Raw genomic sequence first — 27,772 nt, forward strand, 5'->3', positions numbered from 1 at the left:
ATGGCTTGGATGACTGCTTTTAGCATAATTTCCTTTCCCCCACTTGATAGGAAATTCTCTCCCCACATGATGATTCTTTTCCAAATCTTCTCTTGTAAACTTTGGAATTTACCTTTACTCATTCTTTCCTCTGGCGTTGGAAAACCCAGATATTTATCCTCAAAGCTTTTATTCCCAAGCTGTAAGCAATTCCTGATCGCAGTTTGGGTATCTGCTGGGCAAGACTCACCAAACAGTATAGAGCACTTCAGTGGGTTAATTAACTGCCCAGTCCCTGCAGCATATTGGCCAAGAACTGACTTGATTGTCTCTGCCTGCTCGACTTCTGCTTTGAAGAATAAAAGCATGTCATCAGCGAATAACAGATGTGATATCCCTGGTGCAGATCAGCACACTTTAACCGGAGTTAAATTCCCCTGATTTACCTTCTCATCCAGCAATAACAAGAGCCCATCCGCAACAAACAAAAACAGAAAAGGCGATAACGGATCTCCCTGACGTAGGCCACGAGTTGGAGCGAATGTATCGAGGAGGGTTCCATTGAATTTAACAACGAATCTCACCGTGGTTATACACTCCATAATCCACTTAACCCATCAGTGAGCGAAACCCAACTTGTACATGGCTTGCTCCAAAAAGACCCAGTCCACACTATCATAAGCCTTCAAGAGATCAAGCTTATAAGCGCAAGCTGCCTTGTTCTGGTGTTTGTTCTTCTGGATAAAGTGAAAACACTCGAAAGCAAGGAGTGCGTTATCCGTTATCAGTCTTCCTGGCACGAAGGCACTTTGATTAACCGAGATCAACTCATCCAAAATCGACCGAAGTCTGTTTACCAAGCATTTAGAGACGATTTTATATAGAACGTTGCATAAGCTGATAGGGCGAAAGTCTTTCAGCTCCACAGGCTGATCAATTTTTGGGATCAACACAATAGCAGTTTCATTTGCCCCTTCTGGCATGATTCCTGAATGAAAAAATTCCTTCACTGCCGCCACCACATCAGACTTGATAGTAGCCCAGTTCCTTTGGTAGAATCTCACTGGGAATCCGTCAGGCCCAGGGGCCTTCAATGGGCCAATCTGGAAGAGGGCATCGGCTATCTCTTCATCTGTAAATTCCTTGCATAAGTTCTCATTCATCGCTGCAGTAACCTTCTTCTGAAACAACTGGGACACACTTGCCTGATCGAGATTTGGGTCTGCTTTGTAAATCTCCTTGAAGTAATCAGTAGCCAACTTTTCCATAGTTGTTGCCGTATTATGAATAGTACCATCACTAGCCCTGAGCCTAGAGATCCTATTCTTTTTTGCCCTCCACACCGCTTTACTATGAAAGAACTTTGTGTTGCGATCCCCCTCTTTCAACCAACTAATCCTTGATCTTTGCAGCCAAAGCATCTCCTCTCTATACAACAGTTCATTCATGCGGTCTAAGGCCTGACGGATCTCTCTACTGTCAGCATTTCATTCCATTAACATTGCCAGATGTTTCCTTGCCTTTTCTAGCTCTCTACCAATGTTCTTAAACTTCACCTTACTCCAAGACTGAAGAGCCCCCATAACCCTTTTCAAAGCTTTGCTAATATCCCCCAGATGCAACATCTCATCTGACTCTACTCAAGCATCCTTAACTATGTCCTGGACTGCTGGTTCACGTTCCCAACATATCTCATAGTGCAGGCATTTAGCACGGCACTGTCTATCACTCCCGGTTGTAAACTTAACTAGGATGGGAGAATGATCAGAACATGGCGAAGTCAGATGGACCACCTGTGCATTGGTAAAAATATCCCTCCAACTTTCATCTGCCAAAGCTCTATCCAGCCGAACCTTTACATTGGCTGAACCTTGTCGCTTATTATCATACGTATGAGGTACCCCTGAAAAACCCAAGTCTACCAGCTGACAAGTCTGTAACACATCTCTAAACGCCTGCATTTGGGCATTACTCCTTTTCCTAACAGAAGTATGCTCAAATTGCCATAGAGCTTCATTAAAATCCCCTACGACAAGCCACGGCAGAGAGGAAGTCTGTTTAAGAGCATTTAGATGAGCCTACATCCTGCATCGATTTTCCACTCGTGGTTCACCGTACACAAAAGTCACATGCCACAAAGGACCATCCGAGGACAGACGCACATACGCATCAATAAATCTTTCATTAATAGAAATTATTTCCATGTGGATAGATTCATGCCAAAACAAAGCAAGACCCCCGCTCATCCCCTCATAGTTAACCCCCACAAAACCCTTGAGGCCCAATCTTGATCGCAGACGTTTAACTCTATCGACCTTTTGTCTTGTCTCACTGAGAAACACGATATGGGAACCCGCCTCCTTAACCAAGGCGCAAAGGTCATGAACTGACGCAGCGTTCCCGATACCGCGACAGTTCCAAGCCATGCAATTCATTGCTCCTGACGGGACCCGACCATCGGTCCCGTCAGTTGACCAGCGGCCCCAGGGCTGGTTGCCTCCTTCTCCTTCCCGGTTACTACCCCTTCAGTCTTCCTGGCTCTCTTCAGTGCCCGTGAAGAAACGCCCGATTCAAACACAGATTTGCTGCTTTCTTCCACCATTTGTTGATATTCCAGCAGAGCTTGCATGACTCTCCCTGACTTCTTTGTTGCACCCTGTGTTTGAGGTTCCCTCCTGTCCTCTCCACTGCAATCTTCAGACAATTCATCACCGTAGGAAGCTTGCTGACTTATAGTCTTAATAGCCGGTATCATCTCACAAGAAGGTAATGAAGTTGTATCTTCCACACCATCCAACCGAATCTCAGGTCCACGTTTATGGCTTGCTCCCTCTCTTCCTGGGAGAGAAACCTTCTGTACTTCTGTCTCCCCCACCTTCATTTTCTCTGCATAGCCCGCCAACTGTTCATCAATCTGTGTGTCCCCTTCCTTCTTTGCAGACTCAAAACCATCATGAGCGTCCACTCTTGGTGGAACCAAGTCCTCCCCCTGATCTCCTTGTTTCTGTCGTGAGGACAATGAACTTGCACTCCCTGCCCCCCTGAAGAACAGGTTACGCACCACCCCTGAAGATGATGGTACTTTCACCTTACTCACCTTCCTCTCAAAGGGTTTTAGAGGGGAGCATCTTAACTCTGCCGAAAACTTGAAGGGCTGGTCATTGTTGACTCCTTTCCTATTGCACTCCTTGTCAGAGTGTCCCAGATATCCACATATGAAACAAAAATGCGGCACCCTTTCATACCAAAGATCAAAACGCTTTGTGACCTCTTTGCCCTGTGCTAACATCTTTATAGCCAACTTCGACTTTAACGGACGCTTGACAGATAAGTCCACACGAATCCTAAAGAAATCATGTTTGTTCCGCCCATCGTCACCCACATCCACCTCCCGAACTTGTCCCAATTTGCTGCCGTATAATTCACCTCTTGCTTTCATCATCAGTACTAAAGGTAGGTCATAGATTCTAACCCAAATAGGGACTGTCTCCAGTGGAACTTCAGATGGCCTCGACAGACCATCAAACCTAGCAACCAATAGAGCATCACCTCTATGTATCCATGGACCACCTTTCAAGACAAACTCATAATCTCCTTCAGCACTGAAAGTTATGATGAACATATTATCCCATAAGGATTTATAACTCATGTCAGCCCGCAATCTCCATGCTCTCCTCATATCATCAAACAAAGCCGCCTGATTTGGCACCCGCAGAGAGTAGAATCTAGCAAGGATTGTCCACTGTCCTGCCTCCTGTACTTCCCCTTCTTCAAGAATCACTTCAACTACATCTTCCTCCTCCTCATTCATCTCTCCTTCAGTAAACTTCTCTGGCCTCAAAGTATTATCTCCTGAGCCCGTGTCCATCTTCAAAGCCTGTGACGAAACCTGCTCCTCATGGCCGTCCTCCACAGGAAACAATGCCCTTGAATCCGGTGCCGCACTCATCGGACCAGCCATGGTGCTATCTGCCGGCTTCGGGTGGGCAATCGTTTCACCAACGATCCCTAAATCACCCCCACCGGCGACAATAGACATGGGTCCTTTCAGTTGCGGAGAGAGGAATAGCCCTAATTTGCATATTAGATTGGCAAGGACCTTTTGATCTTTGAATCTTACCTTTGGCCGTCCTATTTCCTCATATATGTAGTGATTCTCAACAGAGTCCATAATCTGCATCATTACCACCCCAGGAAACCGACTCGGATCACACTTCCTCAATTCCAATCATTCCCAAAGATGAAAGATTGCAGATACTTCCCAAAACAACCGAGAAATCAACTGACCATCCAACTTGATCAAGAACTCACCACATATTCCGTACGCAGGCAGAAACCCTGCAGACCTCCTTAGCAGATCGGAGATAAACTCCATCCAAATCCATCTCACAGCACAGGAGATAGCCGCCGCCCCGCGATCGCCTGGGCGTCGCCCAAACCCTAGCTCCGTCATTTCCGGCAATCACATTTACTATAAAAGCTCTTGTTTGACCATGTTAACTTGTAAAATTAAGTTAATCGTGCTATCTAATTAAAAATGGTCTCATCAATGGCATGCAGAATCGCAGAATAATCGTGGAAGGATATAAAAGGAGGGGGCATCATGGCCACGTCGGTTTGTCGTCGGAGACCGGAGCTGACTTGTACATATACCGGCTGGACTAGTCAATCCAATGACTCTGACCAATCGACGATGGATATTGGGATGGGATCGGCATCGGACGGCCCGGATCACGCGGCACAAGGGCTAGTCCTTTTCACATGCACTAATTAATCATCTGTAGTACAGTATTACTCCTGCTTCTTAATCAATTTCACACTCTAATTGACACGCACGCACATGGCCATCGTTGATCATCGATGCTATGAAAAGAATATACTCCCTCCATCATCCATAAAAGTTAGAAATATCTCACTTTGAGTTTTTCTAAATAAGTTATTATTATTTATAGTCTTTATACATTCAAGACTTAAATGAAAAAATAAATTAAATGTTTGATTAGTATCTAAGAAGTCATCTAAATACTCATTGGTTGCATGCTTGCATTCACTTCTTAATTTTGTAACATCTAAAATGATTTAATTTCTTCTTGTTCTTGGTGACAAAAATAATAGGTGTAACTTTTGTGAATGGAGGGAGTATAATCGACATGGATGCAATGATGTATGCATGAGATGGTGATAAATATGATGATGCCAACACATCCACAAGACTCCACTAATTAGACCGCTTGACCAGCGCTGATTTGCATAAAACCAGCACAGATAACGTCCACCCACCACCGTACTTCTGAATATAAGATATCCTATATATCAATATTTGTTATATTAGAATATGTCACATACTATTACAAAGTTGATTTTTTAGACGGAGGGAGTGCGTGTCTCACAAGTCACAAGTACAACTCCATAAAGAAAAAACCAATCTTATCTATATGTGTTCAAGGATTGACACTAATAATACCCCATCAGTGTCGGCAGTATTAATCGGCATTGATTAATGAGGAGACTATCAGTGTTGGTCTTACTGTATCCACGATACTTTAGACGGGAAACCTATTTTTGGTACGGCCCTAAAGTGATTAGAGAGACTAGTGTTGATTTTACAGTGTCCATAATACTTTAGATGGGAAATCTATCTTGATACAACATGTTTAGTTGTGTTTAATAGTTTTAGCATGCAATAATATGTGTCGTCTTTGCTGGTTAATAATCTTAACCGGGACTAAAAAGACCTCTGCAACACCTACCTAGCTATAAGGCTCCTCCCATGAGTTATCATATCATTGCTAAAATTCTAGTGTCGATTGGGAACCCGACAATGAGAGCAAGTTTAATAGTATAGCCAAATACTAGCTCCAATTCATTTATAGCCAATCTAATAGCTCATTCATACAATAGTACACTATTAATATCTGGTCCCATCTGTCATACACACAGCGTCTTGGAGTCTGTGCTACAGTCTATAGCCCGCTGCTCTTCTCTCTCCTCATTTATCTACTTAAAATATGTTTACAGCTGGCTTTATAGCCTGCTATTATACCTGCTCTGGTAGCCCTTTGTAGATAATAGTGCAACAGTAAACACATGAATTTCGTATTTGTATACACCAATGGGAGAATTGCAACAGTATAGTACATACAAACAACTACTACATGCAAGGAATATTTCTCCTTTTCCTTTTCAAAATATCGAGATCAGTCTACCAGCTGTGTATGACCACTACATATGGGGAAAAAAATAAACCGAAAAGAAACAACCTCTGCAGTGTGCAATGTTGAATTCTACGACGATGCTGCTGCCAGAGTGTGGTTGTCGTTGGGATGTGACACGACAATTTATATTTGCAAGCTAGCAGCTGGATGTACGAGTAGTCAACACATTATTACGGTTGCAATCCTTGACCGGATTAAATAAACAGACTTAACTTAACTTCTTGAGATGATTCACCTAATGACCTAATTAAGAACATCGTCCCTGTGCCCACCTAGACCTAGCTAGTTATAATCTCTGTTCGTTTAAACTTCCGTTTGCCGTGCGACTAATGACACTGACCGAGCTGGTTCAAATATATATTCACTTGTCATGATCGATTTCTAATATGTGCTGAATAATATAATGGCTTCTAAGGCAATGTTTCTTTCAGCTTGAGATTATTATAATCCAGATTATTGGGAGTAAGCTGAAAGAAACATACAACTTATTAAAGTAGCTTATTATAATCTGGAGCACAGCTTATTATAATCTAATAAGCTCATTTAGGTGAGCTTTTTCCAGATTATTGGGTGAAAAATTACCCACCATGCCACCCACTCCCTCTTTAGACTTGCAAACCCAATAATTTAGGCTCTAATAATGTAGGAAAGAAACAATTAACCGCTTATTCTACTACAGATTATAACAATCTAGCTTATAGTAATCTGACTCAGTAATCTAGATTATAATAATCCTAAGCTGAAATAAACAGAGCCTAATACTGGTTGGTAAGCACAAACGCTTTGATTGCAATTAGTTACTCCTATACGTGCTTACCAGCTACTTCATCCGTATCAATTTACTGTTCTACTCCCTCTGTCATATGATATAGCAACCAATAACTGAATGGAACGCCTCCCTCCGTCTTATAATATAGCGTAGTCACATCCGGTTTTAGGTTGTTGTATTTTGGGACGGAGGGTATAATAAATTTCACACTAAATTAAGAACAAAAATCATAATAAAAAGAACATGACATACTACTCTGCAGTATATACTCTCTTCGGCATAAAGAAAAAAAAGGTAAGGATTTAAAAATTTCTATAGCTTTCATTAATATGGGGAGAAAAATTTATGAGGAAGAGTAAACCAGAAGAATGAGAGAGTACTGTTGGGTTGATGGTTAAAATAATACTTCCTCCGTTTCACAATGTGAGTCATTTTAGTATTTTTCACATTATATATATTTATATAGATTTATTAACATCAAGATGATTTCTAAAAAAAACATTAAGATGAATATGGAAAATGCTAAAATGACTTACATTGTGAAACAGGGAAAGTAATAACAATGATAATATCATAGTATTAATGAGATTTTAGAAAGCTAAACCGATAGTATATACTTTACGCATCTGACAAGCATATGCAGTCCTATTTATAGTAGGAGAACAATGACTTTTGTTTGTGATCAAAGGACACGTGCGGTTTTTCCATTGACGGTACCTGCATTAAGGTCAAAATTAAGCGTGTTTCGGTTTTGAAGAAGCCAAATCCAATTTTCAACTATGCACACATAACTACCATTTCGTTCGGAGACTAAACCCAGCAATTTAGCATACGTGGTCTAATCCTACCATCGACAATAATAATATAAATTAATAATAACAGAGGAAAAACATTCAGCAACAGTATTACTCACAGCAAGACTTTTTAATCTTGCTGTATCTGTAACAGTACACCCTTCATCCAAAAAAAAAATAATTTCAACAACAAATCTAAATATAGACTATGTGTAGATTTATAATAAAAAAATTGATTCTTTTAATTTTGAATGGAAGGAGTATGCAGTAGTAGTAAAAATATCTCCTAGAGAATTTTTATTCTATGAGAACAAATTATATATTAAGCTCTTTTTTTTGCCCTATGAACACACGCACGCAAACCCTACCCCTATGAGCATCTTCAAAGACTGGGCCGGACTGGGCCGGCAAATCCTGGAGAGATTGACGAAGTAAACCCTACCCCTATGAGCATCTTCAAAGACTAGGCTGGACTGGGCCGGCAAATCCTGGAGAGATTGACGAAGTTACCACAGGCGCCTAGCTGTTGACGGGTACGTCGCCTACCACTGAAAGCACAACGCCGATAAATCCTGGAAAATTCGCTCCCATGGGGAGTCGAACCCAGGACCTTAGGTGCTACTGAGGCTCTTGTAACCACTAGGCTACAGGCCGATATTAAGCTTTTGAAACAAAAAAATTGGTTACTATTAATATTTTGAAGTTTCTAAATGATGGTCAAGAAATTAATCGACTTAATTTACCCTATTCATTTTCATATTACAAGTTGTTTTGATTTTTCTAATCAAGTTTGTAAAAAAAAAGTAACATCTAAAACATCATATTAACTTCATCAAATCTAACATTAAATATACATTTTGATAATATGTCTATGTTTATTTTAATTAAAAATATTACTATATTTTTAAAATTTTGGTTAAATCCAAAGAAGTTCAACATCAACTTATAATATAAAACAAAAACAGTAGTAGTAAGTAGATACTTTCTCCTTAAAAAAAATCCAACCTAAGATAGGATATGATATATCCTATTACAACGAATTTGATATTTTAGGTTAGACTTTTTTTTACTGAAGGAGTAAATCTGATATATGACCATTTTGGATTGATGCCAAAATGTGCCCTGCCAATTTATTGGTACCTTCAATAGTAATAGTATAGGTTTGGATTGAAGCCAAATTGTTTGGCTATTCCTATGATCAATTTGGCACTAATCTAGAGTCTTCTTCTCTGTATCATCAACATTTGGCAACATATTAGTAGCAATCCAAACATGTATAATAAATCTCTACCTTACAAAAAAAAATTGGTAATACCAAAACATGCCAAGAATTTGGTAGATACTCTCTCCGTCTCATAAAAACGAATCTAGGACCGGATGTGACATATTCTAGTACTACGAATCTGGATATGATATGTTACATCCGGTACTAGGTTGGTTTTTTATGGGACGGAGGAAGTAAGGTAGAGAACAAAAGAGCCCCATAATTTTTAGCGCAGTGGTAAACTGGGGAGTGGATTTTCACCCCTCGAGGGGATATCCTCTTGTTGTTTGCACATCACTCAAATGGTTATGAAAAAATTTGAAAGAAATTGAGAAGATGTATTAACATGTGATATATCACTCCACAAACATGCAACTTCTACATCTCGCAAAAAAAAATAAATTCGTTTGTTTTTTCGTTGCGAGATGTAGAAGTTAAATTTGAACATACATGTTTGTAGAGTGATATATCACATGTTAATACATCTTCTTAATTTTTTTTATTTTTTCCATAACAAAGTTACATGTAAACAACGAGATGATGAAAATAGTTTCTCCGGTAAACTGTGGTGGAGAAGTGGAGAACCGAATAGGCCTTGCAGAGAGAGAGGGGGAGGCGCGTGGCGTACGTGAGCGTGGCGTGGGCGCGGGAGAGAGAACAAGTCAAAGGATGCGAACGCAACAAGACGAGCACCAGCAGCATGGTCAGGACGACACAACACAACTAGTCTCCTCGACTACTCGTCTCTCGGTCTTCCTTCCCTCCCCCTCTTCCTCCTCTTGCTCTTCCCTTCCAATTCCAATCCCGCGCGCCGATCCGATCCATTCCCACCACCACCACCGTCGTCTCCCTCACTCCAACCTCCGCCACCTGCGAAACCTAAGCTTGCTGCTCCGCCGACGAGGCTGATACGTGCTGAGATACTACTAGTAGCACCTGTACGTCTAAGCTAGAGCTATGGGGTGCGTGTGCTCCAGGCGGTTTCGGGACGACGCCGCGCCGCGCTCGGTGCAGCCGCTCGCCGCCGCCTACGAGGCGCGCCGGGGTCGCTACGGCCCTGGCGACTTCGACTCCGGCGAGCTCGCCATCCCGCCGCCCAAGCTACTCACCTCCCACAAGGTACTCTACTACTACTACCACCGTAATTTTCTATGCATCATGTGCTGCATGTGTTGGAATTTTCGAGCTCCATCGATCCATCGAGATGTGCTTCAGCTCAACTCTCCGCCCTGCTTGCCTGCAACTTCCATCGGACAGCTGCATGTGCTGCTCTCTACTTCGCGATTTGTTTCTGCTTAGTTAGGTAGCCAGCCGGTGAGAATTCTCCACGACTTGATGCACCAAACACGCGTTGCCGCAAACGGAGCGCTTTGTTTGGGTTCGAAATCTCAATCCGCCTTCCACGTCCAATTCCTCAAAATCACAAGTTGGGGGTATTATTGATTTGATGTTATTTTTTGCTGCGTTTCTTCTCTCGCCGCCGTGTTCAGAAATTCAGAGAAGCCGTCAAACTGAGCATCACTGTGAAGCTTTAATTGAGCTGCCTTTCGCTGTCAAGGCTTCCATGGGGACTTCATCTGAAGCTGCTCTCTCGTATTTCAGTCTCCGCTTTGATTAACTCAAATCAAACTAGATTGGCAGTGGTCTGAGGATGCAGAATTTCACAAACCGTGGGGAATCTGCACTGCATCTTTGCATGAATTCTTTAAGCGGATCAGGGGAAAGAGAGGGACACAACAATACATACAGCAAGTGAAAACCAACAGCTTACACACACAAAAATTCATCAAGTCCGTGTAGGATGCAGCAGAGTCAATCTTGGCGGCCCTTGGTTTATCATATTGTAAGCACTATTGTCCTATAGGAGGAGGATTCCGTCCTTTTGCTCAGATAAGTGAAGAACTGCCGTGCTTATTTAACGTTCACGTTGCTGTCAGCCTGAGTCTACTTCTTGGACTGGTCAAGCCAGCGACCCAACCATGAGCTTCTGCTTTTGTTCCTTCCTGCTGACCACTTTTCCATGCCAACCATGGAGTTTGGGAAATTACATCCTTCACTTTTCTTCTTGCAAAGACATGAGTGATCTGCTTAGCTTCTACTTGGAAGAAAACACTAAATGTGCAGGAGCTAATAAGTGAGACAAAGTACAGACTGTATAACTGGAAAGAAGCTGACTTTGTTTATGTACTCTCAGCATGTTACTAGTGTTATAATTCAGGCACCCAGTGATTCGGCAGTCATCCTGGAGATGGAAAAAGATATAGACAGATGGTTACTAAAGTATCGGGTTAAGAAATACACCAATGCGCAGCCTACTTTGATCTGGCCAATGCGCATCAGGGGTGATCGTCTATATATCATCAGAAAAATGAAAGGAGGCCATCTCCCCCAAAGTGAAAGGACTACGGAATAGCCTTAGAGGAGTGACCTCCCCATTTTGTTTCATTTCACCCGTTTCATTCATTGAGTCTATGTTTTCATCGAAAAGCTTGCACTTCAAATTGGCTTGTTTCATAATTTTGCAATAAGATTGACAGGAAAAGCACTGCTAGTTCAAATAAATATACCTTCTTTCTTAGGTTCTTTGTTACGACGAAACATCTGATATTATTCTTCTTAGAGGGGATAATACGTTTCTCTCGCTCTTCCTTTTGCTTTGTTTGTGCTATAACTAGTTGTCTTTCTATTGGAAATTGAAGGCAGCAAAAGCGGAGACTATATCATTAGAAGATAAGAGTAGTCTTTTCCTTTCATATTAACTCTGACATACTAAGTTGTGACAGGTACCAGAAACAGGTACACTTTTAGGAAGAGCCAGCATTGCTGCTGTCGAGGTGTTAGATACCCTCGGGAGTAGCATGACAAATTTAAATCATGGCAGTGGATTTCTCTCTGGGGGAACAAATCGAGGCAATAGAGTCTGTATTTTAGCATTTGAAGTCGCAAACACAATAGCTAAAGCTTCCAATTTGTGGAGATCTTGCTCCGACACGAGTATAAAGGAATTGAAGGAAGAAATATTGCGTTCAGATGGAGTGCAAATATTGGTCTCCTCAAATTCCAGTGAACTATTGTATATTGCTTATGTTGACAAAAGGTATGATTGGTTCAAGAAGGAAGTTGTCCTATCGTTCCTTTTTTTTTTTGTTGTTAATGCGATTGGCTGACATGGATTTGATGGAATTCTACAGGGATGAACTTGACATCTTTTCAAGAGAAGTAATTCGATTTGGTAACCTGTGTAAAGACCCAACATGGCATAACTTAGGACGCTATTTCAACAAGTAAGAATCTGAGAAGTATGCTTTTCATTTAAGATGCTATTTACAATCATATCAGCACTTCCTGTACTTAACACTATGCTGTTGCTGTGAATTCTGATGTGCAGATTAACGACAGATTTTGCGCCTCAGGATCATTCAAAAGAGCATATGGAAACTACTATCCAGCAATTGATCAATTTGGCTCAAAATACTTCTGTATGTATCACTTGATAATTTCTGTATTTTGCCGTATGTAATTGATAATACTTATAATTTTTATGGAGTCAAGATGTAGGATTCATTAATTTATTATTATTATTCTCCCTTCAAATTATTGAACGGTTAAACTGCTGTAGGAATCAGGATTCAAGAATTTTTCATTAGGCCTTAATATCTTATCATGAAGGACTAAGTCTCGTTGCATAACATAGAACCACAGTTTTGAGGTGCTGGTTCGAAGGATATGCTGATGGGCTTGTTTTGTAATTGCAGGAACTCTATCATGAATTGCATGCGCTGGACAGGTTTGAGCAGGATTTTCAAAGAAAATTTCATGAAGAAGAGTCAGTGCCAGCAGCCAGACGTGGTACAGTTATACTGATGTCATTTTTAAGAAAATATATTGTTGATAGATGCTAGAATTTAAGCAAGAGGGTTTTCCATTAGCTCACCTTAATTAGTGACGTGCTGTAGATTGCTCTTTAAAATACTTAAAATGGACAGACGTATCATGTAACCTATTCGGTCACGAAGTGGTTTTCCTTGTGTGTCTTCTTTTTTATGTTTGCTTCTTTCACACAATGTTGTTCAAAGTATAGAAAATGGTGATGCTTATTGTTTTCAATCTTCTTGTTCTTGGCAGAGAGTGTTATGATCTTGCATAGTGAACTAAAGCGCCAGAGAAAGCTTGTGAAAACTCTCAAGAAGAAGTCTTTGTGGTCTCGAACTTTAGAGACGGTATTCCTTAAGCCACATTTTGCTCTGTTGCTTCATTACTTCATACCACGTGTTTGCATTTATTGGATTATGTCCCATTGCTAAGCAATCGAGATTTGATGAATACTCTGCTCATAATATCCACACATTTTCATTTTGAAGAATGCTAACACTGAATTCTGTCATTGTCTATCCAGATTGTGGAGAAGCTTGTTGATATTGTCGTATTTTTACATAAGCAAATTCGGGATTCATTCAGTGAAGCTGGTAGGTGATACTCAGCTGGATGGTTTGCAGTAGCTTAAAATTTGTGCGACGATATGCTAACACCTCTCTAATTAAAAAAGTTTCTGTAGGTGCTGACCTTTTCAATTCAGAGCAAGCTCAAAACAAAAGACTAGGTTCCTGCGGTCTAGCCTTACATTATGCGAACATAATCAATCAAATTGAAAATATTGTAAGTTGTTTTGACTTTTGATGATCCATACCCATGTTTTTCATCCCTTCTGGATGTACCACTTTCACCGTCTACACGTTTGCTATATCTGATCTTAAGACTCAGTGCTCTCATAATCTACTGTGTCTGCTGGATATGCCCCACTTCCATAGCTCACATGCTTGCTATATATAATCTTAATATTCAGCATTTGCATAAAGTTTTGATTATGTTGATGAATCATTCATTTATTCATTTTCCTTAAGTTAACTACAACAGTCAGTTGTAATGAATATTTTATGTTTGGTCAGTATAAAGTATCTATTAGTTTCTTAGCTACTGAGTACTAGTTCCAACACCATAGTGCATAGGTTGTATTACCAAAGTCTAGATGTTTAATCCTTAATCTCCACTACAGCTGATACTTGATTGATTATAGAGTCAAAGTTCTCAAAACAATGTGTAATTATGCAGGTTTCTAGACCACTCTCTCTTCCTCCTAGTGCTAGGGACAATCTGTATCATGGTCTGCCAGTAACAGTGAAGTCAGCTCTCAGATCGCGATTGCAATCAGTTAATGCCCAAGAAGAGGTTTGTGTTCTCTGCAGCCCTGTGGTGGTAAAACGGTTCATTTCCTATATTCTTTATGCACATGGAAGCAGTAGTAGTATTTAGATATGACTAGCTCAACACTAATAAGATCTTGTTACATGCTAGTTTCCATAAGCATATTTTGCTCCTGAAAAAGGTGAAAGTAAAATAGTCCATGTAGATTGAAATCTTAATATGATAATAATTCTGTATATATCATGTTAACAAAGTTGAGGACTTTATATTTCCAGTTGTCTCCAAAGCCCGCAAACTGATAAATGTATGCTGTTTTCATTATGTGCAGCGTACTGTAGCTCAAATTAAAGCTGAAATGCAGAAAACTCTTCGCTGGATTCTACCGATTGCTGAAAATACAATAAGGTGGGCGGAACTTGTTGCAAAGTCCTACTGACTTCTGAGCTTAGGGTTATTTTCTCCCTAAAATTCATTCCTTTGTGTTTTCATACTTTTACCAGAGCACATCAAGGTTTTGGATGGGTCGGCGAATGGGCAAACCTTGGGTTAGTATCAAATCGTGATTTGCTTATCATATACCTTGGAATTTCCATTGATAATATAACATGAGATAAAATAGTAACAAGTATTGCTCCTTGCAACATAACCTAACATACTGCTATTTTCTAGTTGCGAAATGAACAAGAAATCAGGCTCCCAGCTCAGTATCACCCGTGTCCAGACTCTTCATTACGCCGATAAGGCAAAGACGGAGCAATACATGCTCGATCTGGTGGTGCTGCTCCACCATTTAGTTGTCCAGGTGAAGAACAGAGGCTATGGGAGCAAGTCCTCAAAGCACGACCAGTCCCGATCCCGCAAGGGAATGGATCTTCAACCTGAATCCAAGCTCAACACATCTCCAGTGAACAACGCCACATATCCGAGCCCGTTGTCGGAGTCCGAACGCGAGACGCTGGACCACCTGAGCTTCAAGAGGACGGGCTACGGTAGGAGCAAGAGCTGCGAGCCTCCACCCAATAGAGGGAAGAAGGCACATCGAACCTGGGATTCATGCCGGAGCCATGGCAGCTCGCCGGCGAGGGAATTCGGTAGGAACTCAGCTTCAGAGCTTGACAAGACGATGGACCTGGATGTAATAGATGGGTTAGATAGACTGACTTCTTACCACCCAACATCCCCCACATTTTGTTAGGTATATGCTGCACAAAAATAGGTATTCTTTTGGTGTTCCTACGGTTGATTGATCGTATATATATCTTGTAAATGTGTGTGATCTACCTATATATTCTCTTACATGTACATATATACATAGCTTAGTAGTACAGCCCTGAGTTTGAGTGGAAATATAGCAAGATCACAAGTGATGCTCTATGCCTCGTTCCCATCTCTCCTTTTGCCTTACAATTTGTGCAATGTAAAGGGGAAGTTTCAGCACAAAATTCTACATCATAGTGTTACTTTTTTTTTTGAACGACTCGCATGAGACGGTGCGAAGTTCTATTGATAGAGCAGGAAAAAATTACAAGATTACAACCGTGGAGGGTTGTAACCAGGAACAAGAAAAAGAAAACCATCACCCACACACCGACAGCGCCAACACACAAGTCCGGAAGAAGACTATCACCGGACCGGCCGCCGCTAGACCAACAAAAGGAACACAGACGAGATCGCCCCCGAGGGGATGCCAAAACGACGTCTTCAAGAAGAGAAGCGACGGAAAAACCGCCGCCGCCGTCCGTCGGGGCTCAAAGGAGCCAAGACTGGGCTTACGCCCAGCAAGCACCCTTGAGGGGTGAGACAGCACGACAACGCCCTCAGGAGGGGGAACATCGATGTCGGTCCGGTCAAGGCCGGGCTAGGTTTTCACCCGCTGCTCACCACCTGCGAATCCACGACTGACGCTCCGATGCTCCACCACCGCTCAAGCTCTGCCGACATGTGGGACCCCTGCACCGGCGGCCCCCACCCGCTAGCCTTCGTGCGTCGAAGACCGCGCCACACCCACCGGCAGCTCCTCCTCGCACCGAGGTCGCCTCCTCCACCGCCGGCCGCGCCTCTCGCGCCAAGCCGGCCTCCTCCACCGGACGCGCCTCTCGCGCCAGTCCGGCCTCCCTCCATCGGCCGCGCCTCTCGCGCCAAGCCGGCCTCCATCTCCGCCGCCCGCGCCGAGCCGGCCTCCGCTGCCATCGGCTGCGCCTCTCTAAGCCAAGCCGATCTCCGACCCCTCCTATAGTGTTACTTATCAAACTCCTGTTTGGGGGAGCTTCTTGTTAGGGTTCTCTCTAGGATCACCTAGGTTTAGATCTAGTCGGGTAGTACTCTTGGGTGGATGAACAACATTATAGAGATGAAACGAGAGGGTTTAGAGACCGACCGGTTGAGGTGTTGGAGGATGAAGAGGTGCCGGACATCATCGTTGTTGTCGCGTGCTAGACGTGGGCGGCAGCAACGGTGTGCTCGATGGTGATGGCGGTCGTGGCAGTGGCGGTCGTAGTCGATGACGAGACGTGGTACAGCGGTGAGACTTCCCGTCACTGGCTACGCCCCCTCTCGATCGGTTAGGGTTTGCGGGTGGAGATGGCGGCGGCAGCGAACCTCGTGTCGTGTCGCCCCGGCCTCCATCCCTCTTTATATGGCGCAGGATGACGGGGGCCCACCAGCCATTGGGCTGGGCGCCCCCGATCAGGGCGCAGGTGAAGGCCACCTTGAGCCGTTGGGTTAGGGAGGGAGATCCATCTAACACTTCTGGCAGCTGCAGCTTCTCATAGAATCTCCAGTTACCAGAAGCTCCCCCAAACAGTCCAGCTTTTTACCCAGATTCTTAGAATATGTAGTTGTAGAATCTGGAAAATGAACTAGAAGCCAAAAGCTAGGTTTTCCAACTTCTTCAGATTCTCACCAGCTAGCTTCTCAACAATTGTTTCTCAGGATATTAAGCTCCACCAAACAGGCCGAACTTTGTAGCAGCTGGCCTCCCATCGTTTATCTTTTAGATTACTCCAACTAAAATTTAAATTAAACTTAGTTTTAAGTTGATTCTAAGGGTTTTTTTTAATCTTAGTTTATTTTTTACAGTGACTTTTAGATCGATAAAAACAAACATAAAAGTTTTACTCATAAACTATTTTCAGTTGTTTCGTATAAATCTTTTTTACGGCTTAATAATAGCTGTAGAGCAAACAAAAGAGAAACGATGAAGCAGACAACTGAGAAGAGGTCTTGGCCACAAATTGCAGCCGGGTCCAACAAGTTTATCCAGCAAGATTATCTTTCTCCAGTCTCTCAGCAATCTTATCCAGATGCAGATATAGCAGCAGCATTTCTCGCACAAGCTCATTCCGGCGATGTCCATGTCCACCACCCACCTGTACGCGGCGAGAGAGACCCGACCACCGCCTCCTCCGCCGCTCGCCGTCGCCGTCGCCGTCGCCGTCGACCCGCCCGCCGAATTAATTAATACGGCCACAGCCCACAGGTTTAGTACCCCGTTTGGATTTCTCCTTTCCAAGAGACCAATATGCCAAAGCCGTAAGATGAATAGTGTCCTAGAGTTGTTCTAGAGGAAAAGGATAATTGACAGCAACTTTTCTCCAACCTGGCCCTTGTCGATTGATCCCCATGCTGTATATGATGATGATGATACATCTATGTCAATTGGGTTCTAGAATGAAAATATTGTATGTGAATCTTGTCGGTGCAGATGCCAGCCTTCTAGAATCTAAGATACACTAATGGGATTGTACAAGGTCAGGCATGTGCATGCATAGTGCATAACCCCAGACAGCTCTAAACAAGTTATAATACATTAACATGCAGCATATCCTATAGGGGTTCTATATTTCTCTAAATAAGATAATAGCAGTACATCTGTTCTAAAATATACAAGTAACTTTTAGCTATGAATTTTTTAATGGAGGTATAGCTATGCAAGCATATATAAACAAGAAAAATGGTCCCTATGTCCAAATAGAAAAAAATGTAAAATTAATCTAGAAAAAATGTCATGTCTTTGTCATCACAAGCATAACTTTCAACCGATTAGTGGGCGAAAAGCACTGGATCCAGATAACCACAAAGAAGAAGAAAATCACCCTCCCCCAAAATCATTCCAAAAACATCACCTTCTCCAGCAATGATCTGATCCACCACAGCACATTGGCCTCTCATGAGATCAGCTGGCCTCTGCGAAAATTACTGGGAAAAACTATGAGGCTACGATCCTGACCGTCGATTTCGGATCGGACGGATGGATCACCATGGATACCATTCACCGTGGAAGAAGGAAGGTTGGTCTCCACCATGGCGCCAAACTGTGAAAGCAACAGCCATGGAGAAGGAGAAAAGGACATGCACATACTACTCTCTGACTCAGCAAACAATCACATAATCCTCTAAGAAAATAAAAAAAATGATTTCTTCTAGAGATAAGATCAAGAACTCAACGTCCAAGTGGCACCACTAAAATTCCTCACCCCCTAAACTCCCTATAAATAATTCACCTTTCTTTTCTTTTCTGATCTCATCGACTCGACGACGACGACGCATTCCGAATTATTCAAGAAATTCAAGAAGTGAACAGAGGAGGAAAGGAAACATGGCTTCGTTTGCATCCACGGCGGCGCCTTGGGGATGCGTCGCCGGAGCTCGGCGTGGCGGCGGCGGCGGCGGGCGGTGTGGGGTGCGCGCGTCCGCGGCGCTGGCGGTGGCGGCGCCGGCGGCGAGGACGCACTACGAGGTGCTCGGGGTCGGGGCGGGCGCGAGCAGGGGGGAGATCAAGGCGGCGTACCGGCGTCTGGCGAGGGAGGTGCACCCGGACGCCGGCGCCACGGGGGACGAGGACTTCATACGGCTCCACGCCGCGTACGCCACGCTCGCCGACCCCGACGAGCGCGCGCGGTACGACCGCGCCATGGCCGGCCCGGCGGCGTCGGCGTTCCGGCGGGCGCCCGCGTCGTCGTTCCGGCGGCGGACGTGGGAGACGGACCAGTGCTGGTAGGGCAGAAGCACAACTCCGGTGCTCCCTGCCCTACTGCGCCGCGCTCTCCGCCGCCGGAGCTCCGTCGGGCACGGCGGTTTGCCGGCGAGTGACGTGGGATTCTGTCGGCCGTCGGATCCATCATAGAAGGCCCAGATCGAAGAGGAAAAGAGGAAGCGGAGCGAGATATTTGCAGAGGAGCCCTCCATTTACCATCTATTGTCAACAAGGTCCTCCCGCGACCATCTCGGCCGTTCGATCGACTTGTGCGGCGCAGATTGAGCCAAAAAGAGAGGCGCAGTGCGGATGTTTTCCTATGGGACCCTCAAGTATTCGGTATTATCAAGCATACCCCCATCCCGCCGCCGGCGGCGGCGGCGGCGGAGCAAAGTGTTGCCGCGCCGGCGAGTACTGCGGTGATCGCCGGCGTTTCGTGGGGATAACACCGCTAATGCATGGTTCTTCTCCTGCAATCCTGTGTATATGCTGTAACACGAAGAGAGGCAATTTTAGAGAACTCTTTTGTGTGCTGATTAGCTTGTTTATATAATAGGTTTTAGCTCTGTCTCTCTCAACTGTAAATGATCAAGAAACTATTGTTTCTTCTCTTTCCTTTTCAAATCATCATCGTTGAGTACTAATTTGAAGAACACTCGAATGTGTATCTTTGGTGATTCAAGTTTTTTAATTTTTGCAGTTACCTGAATAAGCATTTCTAGTTTTTGCATCACTTCTAGTGTCAGAGACAGGATACGCTGTCCATTCTGCACTCTGAATAAGATAAAATATAGACATGACCTAGTTTCCAAAAAATTAAAAAAAACATGACTTGAACTGAACTGCTGAAGAAGAAGCAGTATACGCCTACTACTTAACAGAGTGACCAGATTATAAAAAGGGATTTTGTTCACTTGAAATCATCTTTAGGATCAAAAGAATTGTGTAAAGAACACCTGCAAATTGCGATTAACTGGGAGGACAATTTTTCCTGTGAACCATAAGATGGGATAAATGCATCCCAATACAACCATTTTGTGATGATTCTGCTAGTGCTATCCACAGATGATGTCTGTTAGCACAGAACAGAAGGCGATGCAGTCTCGGGCTTGTTTGGGAGGCCTACAATTCGGCCCACCAGGATTCAGGCCTTAGCATGAATTTCTTTCATGACACCAAATTGAAATCTCTTGCACCAAATTTTTCGGTTTCATTCGCCAGCAGTAGCCGTTGCCATGCCAAGATACAGGACAGCATCACAACGCATCATCGCAGCAAGTCAGAAACAGCCAATCACATGATGCCACGTGCATATAGATCGATCGGGTTCAGAGTTTCTTTTTTAATTCAGACCATATGCATGCTATTATTCTGAGTTCTGAACAATATTATTCTGCAGTACAACAAACATGATAGTACTTGAAATCATCTTGAATTATATAAGCCCAGTTGTTTATAGCTACTGTATATACACTATACAGCTAGCTACTATACAGATATAGGTGAGGTCTGATGAACGGCTCACCTCACATATACAGATCATAAGTTTTTTTTGACGCAACAGATCATAAGTCAAAACAGAATAGCATTGACATCTCCATCTCTGACAGAGCACAACTACTGCTCGCGTATAAACGATCGAGTATACAACAATTTTTGCTGCTCACCTACTCGCAACTAAACCTTTCTTGTACTATCTGTTTAATGTCTTAACCTCTCTGATTCTCTGATTGATTCTGCAACGCATCACACGCATGTTGACTCTTTAATTTCTTTATACAACAACTTGTAGGTTTCTCGGAAGGACCCATCCATTCATTTGACGAACTATTTTCCTTAGAAAAATGATATAAAATAGTGAAGCCCAGTAGAAGCTAGCTTGGTTATCTAGCTGATCATGACATGAACAATCAAAATTTTTGCATTTGATTTGTTCACTATCTCCTCTCTGTCTCTTCTCATCCATGGGAGCACTTCTCCATTTTCTCTCCCTACTACTCTTCCTCTCCTTGCTCCAAGGTAAGCTTAGCTCAAAAACAAAATCATCAAGCATATGCACATTTGTAATTTAATTCAGTGGACGACGCAGCTATCTGTTTTTAAGCTTAATTGTTCACATGATTTGCTTGTAATTTCTCTAATTCAGTGCTCGAAATGTTGTTTGATTAAGCAAGAAATCACTGATCAAGATGAACTCAATTGTGATCAATATATTACCAGGAGCACAGGCTGCGACGTTCACCATAAGCAACCGGTGCGGCTACACGGTGTGGCCGGGCATCCTCTCCAACGCCGGCGTCGCGCCGCCGTCCACCACCGGCTTCGCCCTCTCCCCGGGCCAGACGCTCGCCGTCTCCGTCGCCGCCGCCTGGTCCGGCCGCATCTGGGGCCGCACGCTCTGCGGCCAGGACTCCTCCGGCAAGTTCACCTGCGCCACCGGCGACTGCGGCTCGGGCGCCGTCGAGTGCTCCGGCCGCGGAGCCGCCCCGCCGGCCACGCTGGCGGAGTTCACTCTCGCCGGCGGCAGCGGCGGCGGCGGCGGCGATGACTTCTACGACGTCAGCCTCGTGGACGGGTACAACCTGCCGATGCTTGTGGCGCCGTCGACGCCGCCGCCGGCGAGCGGCGGCGCGGCGAGTAATAACGGGAGCAGCTGCCAGGTGACGGGGTGCGTGATGGACCTGAACAAGTCGTGCCCGGCGGAGCTGCAGGTGGTGGCGGCGTCGGCGGCGAGGAGAGCGGTGGCGGCGTGCAAGAGCGCGTGCGAGGCGTTCGGGACGGCGGAGTACTGCTGCAGCGGCGCGCACGGGTCGCCGGCGACGTGCGCGGCGACGGCGTACTCGAGGTTCTTCAAGGGCGCGTGCCCGCGAGCCTACAGCTACGCGTACGACGACGCGACGTCGACGTTCACCTGCGCGGCCGCCGGCGGCGGCTACGACGTCGTCTTCTGCCCCGGCATGTCCAGGTAAATTGATCACAAAATATTTCTGCACGCACGTCTTGGCATGCATGCATGCGTGCTTTTTTTTTTTCAATTTCACATTGGCCCTATACAATGGCACGTCGTGTACATGTGCATGCCATTTGGCATAGCCTAGACGGTCCACACCCTCTATCATAATGGCACTACCACTACAGACACTGACGTGTAAGATAATAGTAGGGTGAGACCCATATATCAGTGTTGTCATTGGCAGTGATATTATGGTAGAGGATCCTCACCAAGCTTTTGACCAGATTGACTTCGGCGTCTCGTTTCTAGGCTTGTTTCTTTTTCTTTCTTTTCGATTACACGGAAATCGTATACGTGCACGCACCACTTCTATGAATGCGCCATCTAACACGTACATGAGATTAGAGGTGGGAGACCTCTCGGTTCTGACTCTAATAACTATAAAATTGATGTCTTTATCCACTGATAAAAATTTGCTGGCTATATTTTTTGTCTGCTTTTCTAATTTTAATCAAAGAAACACGCTTTGGGTATTAGAAAAAAATTGTTCGTCTGTGTCTTCGGTTAGTTGGCATTGGTAATAAGTTTTAGTTTCTGTGACTCCACAGGAACTCGAATGACAAATCACAACCTGAAAATGATCAGATATTTAATCAAGCCTTGATTAACTTTTTCTCGAGATTACATAATTTGGATGACATAGACGCCTAGGGTCGTGACAAAAATTTTAAACCAAATAAGGTTCAATCGGGACATTGCGTCCATCTTAACCGTGTTGTTCCTGATTGGTTTTGCAGCACAAGTTGCTGATATAATTTTTTAGTTCAATCATTTTGGTGCATCGATCACTTGAACGTGACAGCCAGTGCTGGCATGCACCACGCATCACTTGAACAAGTTTAGTATGAACAAAACAGAGTGTCTCTCTCTGTCTCTGTGGGAAAGAAAACTTGGGCGTCGTCTGCAGAATTGGCTAGTTTATATATCGTTTTTGGCTACAAGAATGGCGCCAAATTTTTTTTTTCTGTTTACAATTAATTTTTAGAAAGTTTCTGTTTACAATTATGGTTAATTAATATAAAACTAAGTACATTTTTATTTGCTAATGTTGCGATGATTGCAACCTGATGCAGCCTAAAATCTGGTGGAAATCCTGAGGCAGTAGGCTTGCCACCTACCTACTCAACAATGGCGTTCACTGGAAATGCAGAGAGCTTGACGATGAGCAGGAATTCGCTTGTGATCCTCCTGATGATCATCAGCTCAGTGATATCGACGCTATCTTGGTGATGTCAATTCAAACATTGTATTTGCGTGATGTATCCCATTCATGATTATAGATTTAGCAGCATATTTTTGCCAGTTTTTCTTGGAGGAAAACTTCATTCTTTCAGAGCAGGCAGCAGGTTCATCCACTGCTAAAACTATAATGCACAATGCTTCAAGATTCGCAAATATATAAAACATACTGTTTCTGAAAATGCGGATCCAGATCAAACTATTTCTGAAAATGTTCACAAATTTCAAAAACTAAAGCAAATTACATTGTAAAATACTGGGCGAGCTTCTTCTTCTTGACCTGTACTTGTTTACCGAAGCACGCTGACGTCCGGCGTGCCCACTTTCTGATCTTCTTGTCTTCAGCAATGTCGGAAAAATCACAGTGATCATCATCAGCCAATATTGTGTGGGGTTCAATGGACATAAACTCCAGGGCAACGGCATTCTCAAGGATGAAATAGACCAGCTCCTCCTGAGGACGGTAACACCGAAACCCGCTCATGTAGACCGTCTTGAGGTGATCATGGCGGCTCAAGCGATAGTCCTCCCTTGCTACCTTGGTCTTGCGAACCCGACATTTGTACTTCTTGTAATAATACATCTGCATAATTGTAAACTCTAAGCACAAAAACATGAAAGCTCTAGCTGTTTAATCTATGCATCACACGAAAAATACTACCTAACAGTATCTAACGCATCAAAAGCCACACATTTACCAAAAGAATTTCCATTTAGTTGGATTCTTGTTTTTATCCCTCTAACAAACAATGAAAGCTTGATCTAATTCCCACTGGTTCTAGTGCAATGAAGGAAAAGAACGACAGAAAAACACAATTCAATTTTGTTTTTCTTCAAACATTGATTATTATAGGTTTAAAAAACATTTAGTATATCATAGATAGATTGAATGCAATTGAAACCGCGCTAAAAATTTTAACAGGTGTACATAATCTCAAATGAAAATGAGTGAAGGCAAAGGAATTATAGCGCACTTAATATGACTGGGTAAAATGGATCAATACTCACATGCCATTCTAGCACCTCCAGTAGAGGAGTGAATTCCAAGTAGTGCGCCAATTGAACAACTCCCTTACAAGTATTCGGAGCACTAGTTAAGACATATACCTCACACTTCAGATGCCTCAAATGCATAAACATGTTGCGTGGTTGTCGAAACTAGATTTCGACAATAATAAAAGGGGGTGGCTATCAAGCTTGGAAAGTGTATGGGTTTGGAGACAAAGGATTTATACAGGTTCAGGCCTTCTTATAAAAGAAGTAATACCCTACTCCTGTCCGGGGATGAATCCGCCGAGTGTATTATTGATTGTATGATTCGGGAAAAATCAGCATATGCCCCTAGAGGCGCCCGGACCCCCCTTATATCTTGGAAGGAGTCCGGATTACAAAAGATAATCTATATTCCTAACGGAATATGAAGATAAAGGTAAAATACAGTCGTAACCGACTAAGTCTCAGGGTGTTTCCTTGATACACAAGTTAAGAAACAAACCCGAGATACAGATAAGATATTCTATCTACATTAGGTATCCTGTACCCAGTTCGAATACCATCGCCGTGTAGATATGGGATACCCATAATCTCCACAGTAGCCCCCGAGTCCTTTGCAGTCGACCATCGTAACCCTCTCAAAGATGATAATCCGAGTACTTCAAACTCTTCAAGCCAAAATCTGCCGAGTGGACTGTAAAGGGCGAAAAGATAAAGAATATGGTGCATCGAATAGATGCACCTAATTAGGTGTAGCCCCCAACTATGTGATTAGTTAACAAACTAAACATATAGTTGAAAGACAAAATAATAACACTATTGTGCATTACATGACAAAAGCGTACGCGGCGCCTAAATAGGCATGCTAGCCGACTGCTTTTTAGCCACAATAAAAGAAATCCGAGTGGTTTACACTCTAAAAGGTTCACGAATGAACTCACTTGACAGGCATCCGAATAAAAAAACTCTAAAGATTACCCATCAAGTACCATAAAGATTATGGTAATAAATAAGTCAAATAGCCTAGGCCATGACTATTTACCATGAAAACTGGCATATAACACGCCAAGGAAATGACTATAATAAAAACAAGTCATTCCTAGTTAACCCAAACAGCTTTTGTAGCCTAAAAAAGCTTGCAAAAACAGCATAACGCCTTTCTGTCGGACACCTTTTTAACTTGCATTGCAATAATTCCAAAGAATTATATGACCGCATAAAAAGGATTTCATCAGCATTGGGCAACACTGTTGTGTGCATAATATTGCCAAAGCAAAATATGCCTAAGTCCCTAAGGAACACAATGGGCCACGCTGTTAAAAGTATTGGGCTGAAGTATTGTTCAGGCCTAGGCCCATTAGCACCTCCGATACCCTTAACTGAAAAATCCGATATCCAAGCGGCGCTTCGTCTTCCCCGCCGGAACTCTCGCCATTTTCCCCACTCCCTGCTACAGTGCAAAGCTGCGCCGGCGAACTAGGGTTCACAACTCCGGCCAAATCCACCTCCGAAAAGTGCATCAAAATCCTTCTCGTGATCCACCGCCTCAATCCCTCACCTCTCCCAAGCCATCCCTCGAATCAAATCAGCACATTTGAGTGAAACCGATGGCGGAAGAGAGAGAAAGCTTCGAAGGCCAATGGGCGTCGTCCGACGTAACGGAGGAGGATCTTAAGGAGATGGTGGCGCACGGCGTTCTCCCTGCCAAGGAGATCATCGGGTGGCGACCAGCGCACGGTGAGGCTTTCCCGTCTCCGGATACTCATGAGATTGTGGTCTTCTCGCATTTCTTCTACGGCGGCTTTGCTCTTCCGACCTCAAAATTTTTCCGCGGGATCTTGAATTTCTATGGAATCAGCTTGCATCACCTAAACCCGAATTCCATAGTGCATATCGCCAATTTCGTCCATGCTTGTGAAGCCTTTTTGGGGATCAAACCTCACTTTGCCCTATTCCGCCGGATCTTCTTCCTCAAGCCCCAACCAAACAAGAACAAACCGTGTGTAGTCGGGGGGGCAGGATTCCAACTAAGGGGAACTCTGAGCCAAAAATATTTCTCGATGCCCTTCAAGACTTCGAACAAAGGATGGCATGCAAACTGGTTCTATGTTCAGAATCCCGAGCCTGCTCTTCCCGGGTACTCTTGTCTTCCTCCAGTGTACCAAGATACTTGGAACTCTCTTCCAATCGGAGATGAAGCAGTACAAGCCTTGGAGTTGTTGGATCGTATGTTAAATCTTAAAGAACAAGGCTTACAGGGAGAGCAAATCACTCGGCACTTCATCAAATGCCGACTGGCGCCAATCAAGGAAAGATCCCGCACAGCATTCGAGTTCGACGGCAAACATGATCCCAACCGTGAAGAACCAGATTCCCTGGATTTCAAAATCATGAAGGAGAGGATGTATAAAATCTTCTCAAATGCAATTGTAGTCAGCTACTCTCATCAATTGCCAGTTGTGCCATATAATGCATTCAATCCGCCTCCACAGGTATACATCGGAAACCCTCAAACCGTGATCAGAACATAATTTTATCTTCATGCTGAGTTGACTAACTATGGAAGCATCTTGTTCAGGGATATGCATTGATGAAGTCAGATCCACCAGTCACTCAGCGCCGGTCTCCTCGCCAACACACCGCGCAGGGAGGTGGAGGGCCAACGATCAGACCAGATCCGCAACCTCAGACCTCCAAATTGACTGGTCAAACAGGTCCTCGCAAGAGAAAGCTGGTACTCGATGATGATGAAGGCGACGATGATAAATCTGGGGATAAGGGCTTGCCTAATAAACCCCCAAAGCGCACCATGCCCAGGAAAAAATTGGCTGGCCGTGCAATGCCAAAGATCAGAACATCTTCCAGGTATTAGATCTCTCGGTATGATTTCCGCTTCGGCATGTTTTCCGATGAAGATAATGCCAAATACTGAAAGAACACTCTGCAGGAAACCATCTGATATAGATCCATCTGGAAAAGACCCCGATCCTGCCATGACAGAGCAAAATATATCCAAGGACCCCGAGCCGACTGCTGAAAACCAGCCGACCGCTGAAAGCCAGCCGACTGGCGCCCATGCTTCGGGCGATAGGGCCAATCCGAGTGACCTGCCGCCGACTGGAAACCAGTCGGCAACAACTGAAACGGCAACAACTCAAGAGCCCCCGACTGGAAACCAGTCGGACGCAGGCCCTGATCAAGAGATCCCCGAGGTAGAAGCGCAGACGACGACTTCGCAAGGACCAGAAGCTGGTAACGACTCGATAGCTGGGTCTTCAGGTAAAGAACAAAGACCACCTCACGCTCAGCTAGGTACATCTTCAGGTTAG

General features: G+C 43.8%; 4 protein-coding genes across 5 annotated transcripts; 3 read left to right on the forward strand and 1 right to left on the reverse strand.

Moving 5' to 3' along the window:
* Positions 1-2,397: 2,397 nt before the first annotated feature.
* Positions 2,398-4,018, reverse strand: LOC136357053 (uncharacterized). Its single transcript, XM_066311783.1, has one exon. The coding sequence runs from the start codon at positions 4,016-4,018 to the stop codon at positions 2,411-2,413; it is 1,608 nt and encodes a 535-aa protein (XP_066167880.1). The 3' UTR covers positions 2,398-2,410.
* Positions 4,019-9,732: 5,714 nt separating this feature from the next.
* On the forward strand, positions 9,733-15,597 carry LOC4342075 (protein PSK SIMULATOR 1). 2 transcript variants are annotated; one of them, XM_015787770.3, is made up of 12 exons: positions 9,733-10,140; positions 11,805-12,118; positions 12,213-12,305; positions 12,410-12,500; positions 12,777-12,870; positions 13,147-13,241; positions 13,418-13,487; positions 13,568-13,677; positions 14,131-14,247; positions 14,552-14,628; positions 14,724-14,768; positions 14,893-15,597. In XM_015787770.3, exons 1-12 carry the CDS (start codon positions 9,979-9,981, stop codon positions 15,416-15,418), a joined length of 1,794 nt encoding a protein of 597 aa, XP_015643256.1. In that variant the 5' UTR covers positions 9,733-9,978; the 3' UTR covers positions 15,419-15,597. The 2 variants fall into 2 exon arrangements, with proteins under 2 accessions (XP_015643256.1, XP_015643257.1); XM_015787771.3 differs by having other exon boundaries at positions 13,577-13,677.
* Positions 15,598-17,340: 1,743 nt separating this feature from the next.
* LOC4342076 (chaperone protein dnaJ 11, chloroplastic) lies at positions 17,341-19,853 on the forward strand. Its single transcript, XM_015787773.3, has one exon. The coding sequence runs from the start codon at positions 18,821-18,823 to the stop codon at positions 19,220-19,222; it is 402 nt and encodes a 133-aa protein (XP_015643259.1). The 5' UTR covers positions 17,341-18,820; the 3' UTR covers positions 19,223-19,853.
* A 1,013-nt stretch (positions 19,854-20,866) lies between these two features.
* Positions 20,867-23,632, forward strand: LOC9269346 (pathogenesis-related thaumatin-like protein 3.5). The gene is made up of 3 exons (XM_015787772.3): positions 20,867-21,217; positions 21,419-22,163; positions 23,285-23,632. Exons 1-3 carry the CDS (start codon positions 21,163-21,165, stop codon positions 23,439-23,441), a joined length of 957 nt encoding a protein of 318 aa, XP_015643258.1. The 5' UTR covers positions 20,867-21,162; the 3' UTR covers positions 23,442-23,632.
* The last annotated feature ends 4,140 nt before the right edge of the window (positions 23,633-27,772 follow it).

Source organism: Oryza sativa, chromosome 6 (assembly GCF_034140825.1).
Source record: "Oryza sativa Japonica Group chromosome 6, ASM3414082v1".
NCBI classification, from domain to species: Eukaryota; Viridiplantae; Streptophyta; class Magnoliopsida; order Poales; family Poaceae; genus Oryza; species Oryza sativa.

Coding starts and splice junctions, on each gene's coding strand:
- LOC9269346 (XM_015787772.3), top strand. CDS start 21,163: ATGGGAGCACTTCTCCATTTTCTCTCCCTACTACTCTTCCTCTCCTTG. Junction 21,218..21,418: donor CTTCCTCTCCTTGCTCCAAG/GTAAGCTTAGCT, acceptor ATATATTACCAG/GAGCACAGGCTGCGACGTTC. Junction 22,164..23,284: donor TTCTGCCCCGGCATGTCCAG/GTAAATTGATCA, acceptor AACCTGATGCAG/CCTAAAATCTGGTGGAAATC.
- LOC4342076 (XM_015787773.3), top strand. CDS start 18,821: ATGGCTTCGTTTGCATCCACGGCGGCGCCTTGGGGATGCGTCGCCGGA.
- LOC136357053 (XM_066311783.1), bottom strand. CDS start 4,018: ATGTCTATTGTCGCCGGTGGGGGTGATTTAGGGATCGTTGGTGAAACG.
- LOC4342075 (XM_015787770.3), top strand. CDS start 9,979: ATGGGGTGCGTGTGCTCCAGGCGGTTTCGGGACGACGCCGCGCCGCGC. Junction 12,501..12,776: donor ATTTGGCTCAAAATACTTCT/GTATGTATCACT, acceptor TTGTAATTGCAG/GAACTCTATCATGAATTGCA. Junction 13,242..13,417: donor GGTCTCGAACTTTAGAGACG/GTATTCCTTAAG, acceptor TTGTCTATCCAG/ATTGTGGAGAAGCTTGTTGA.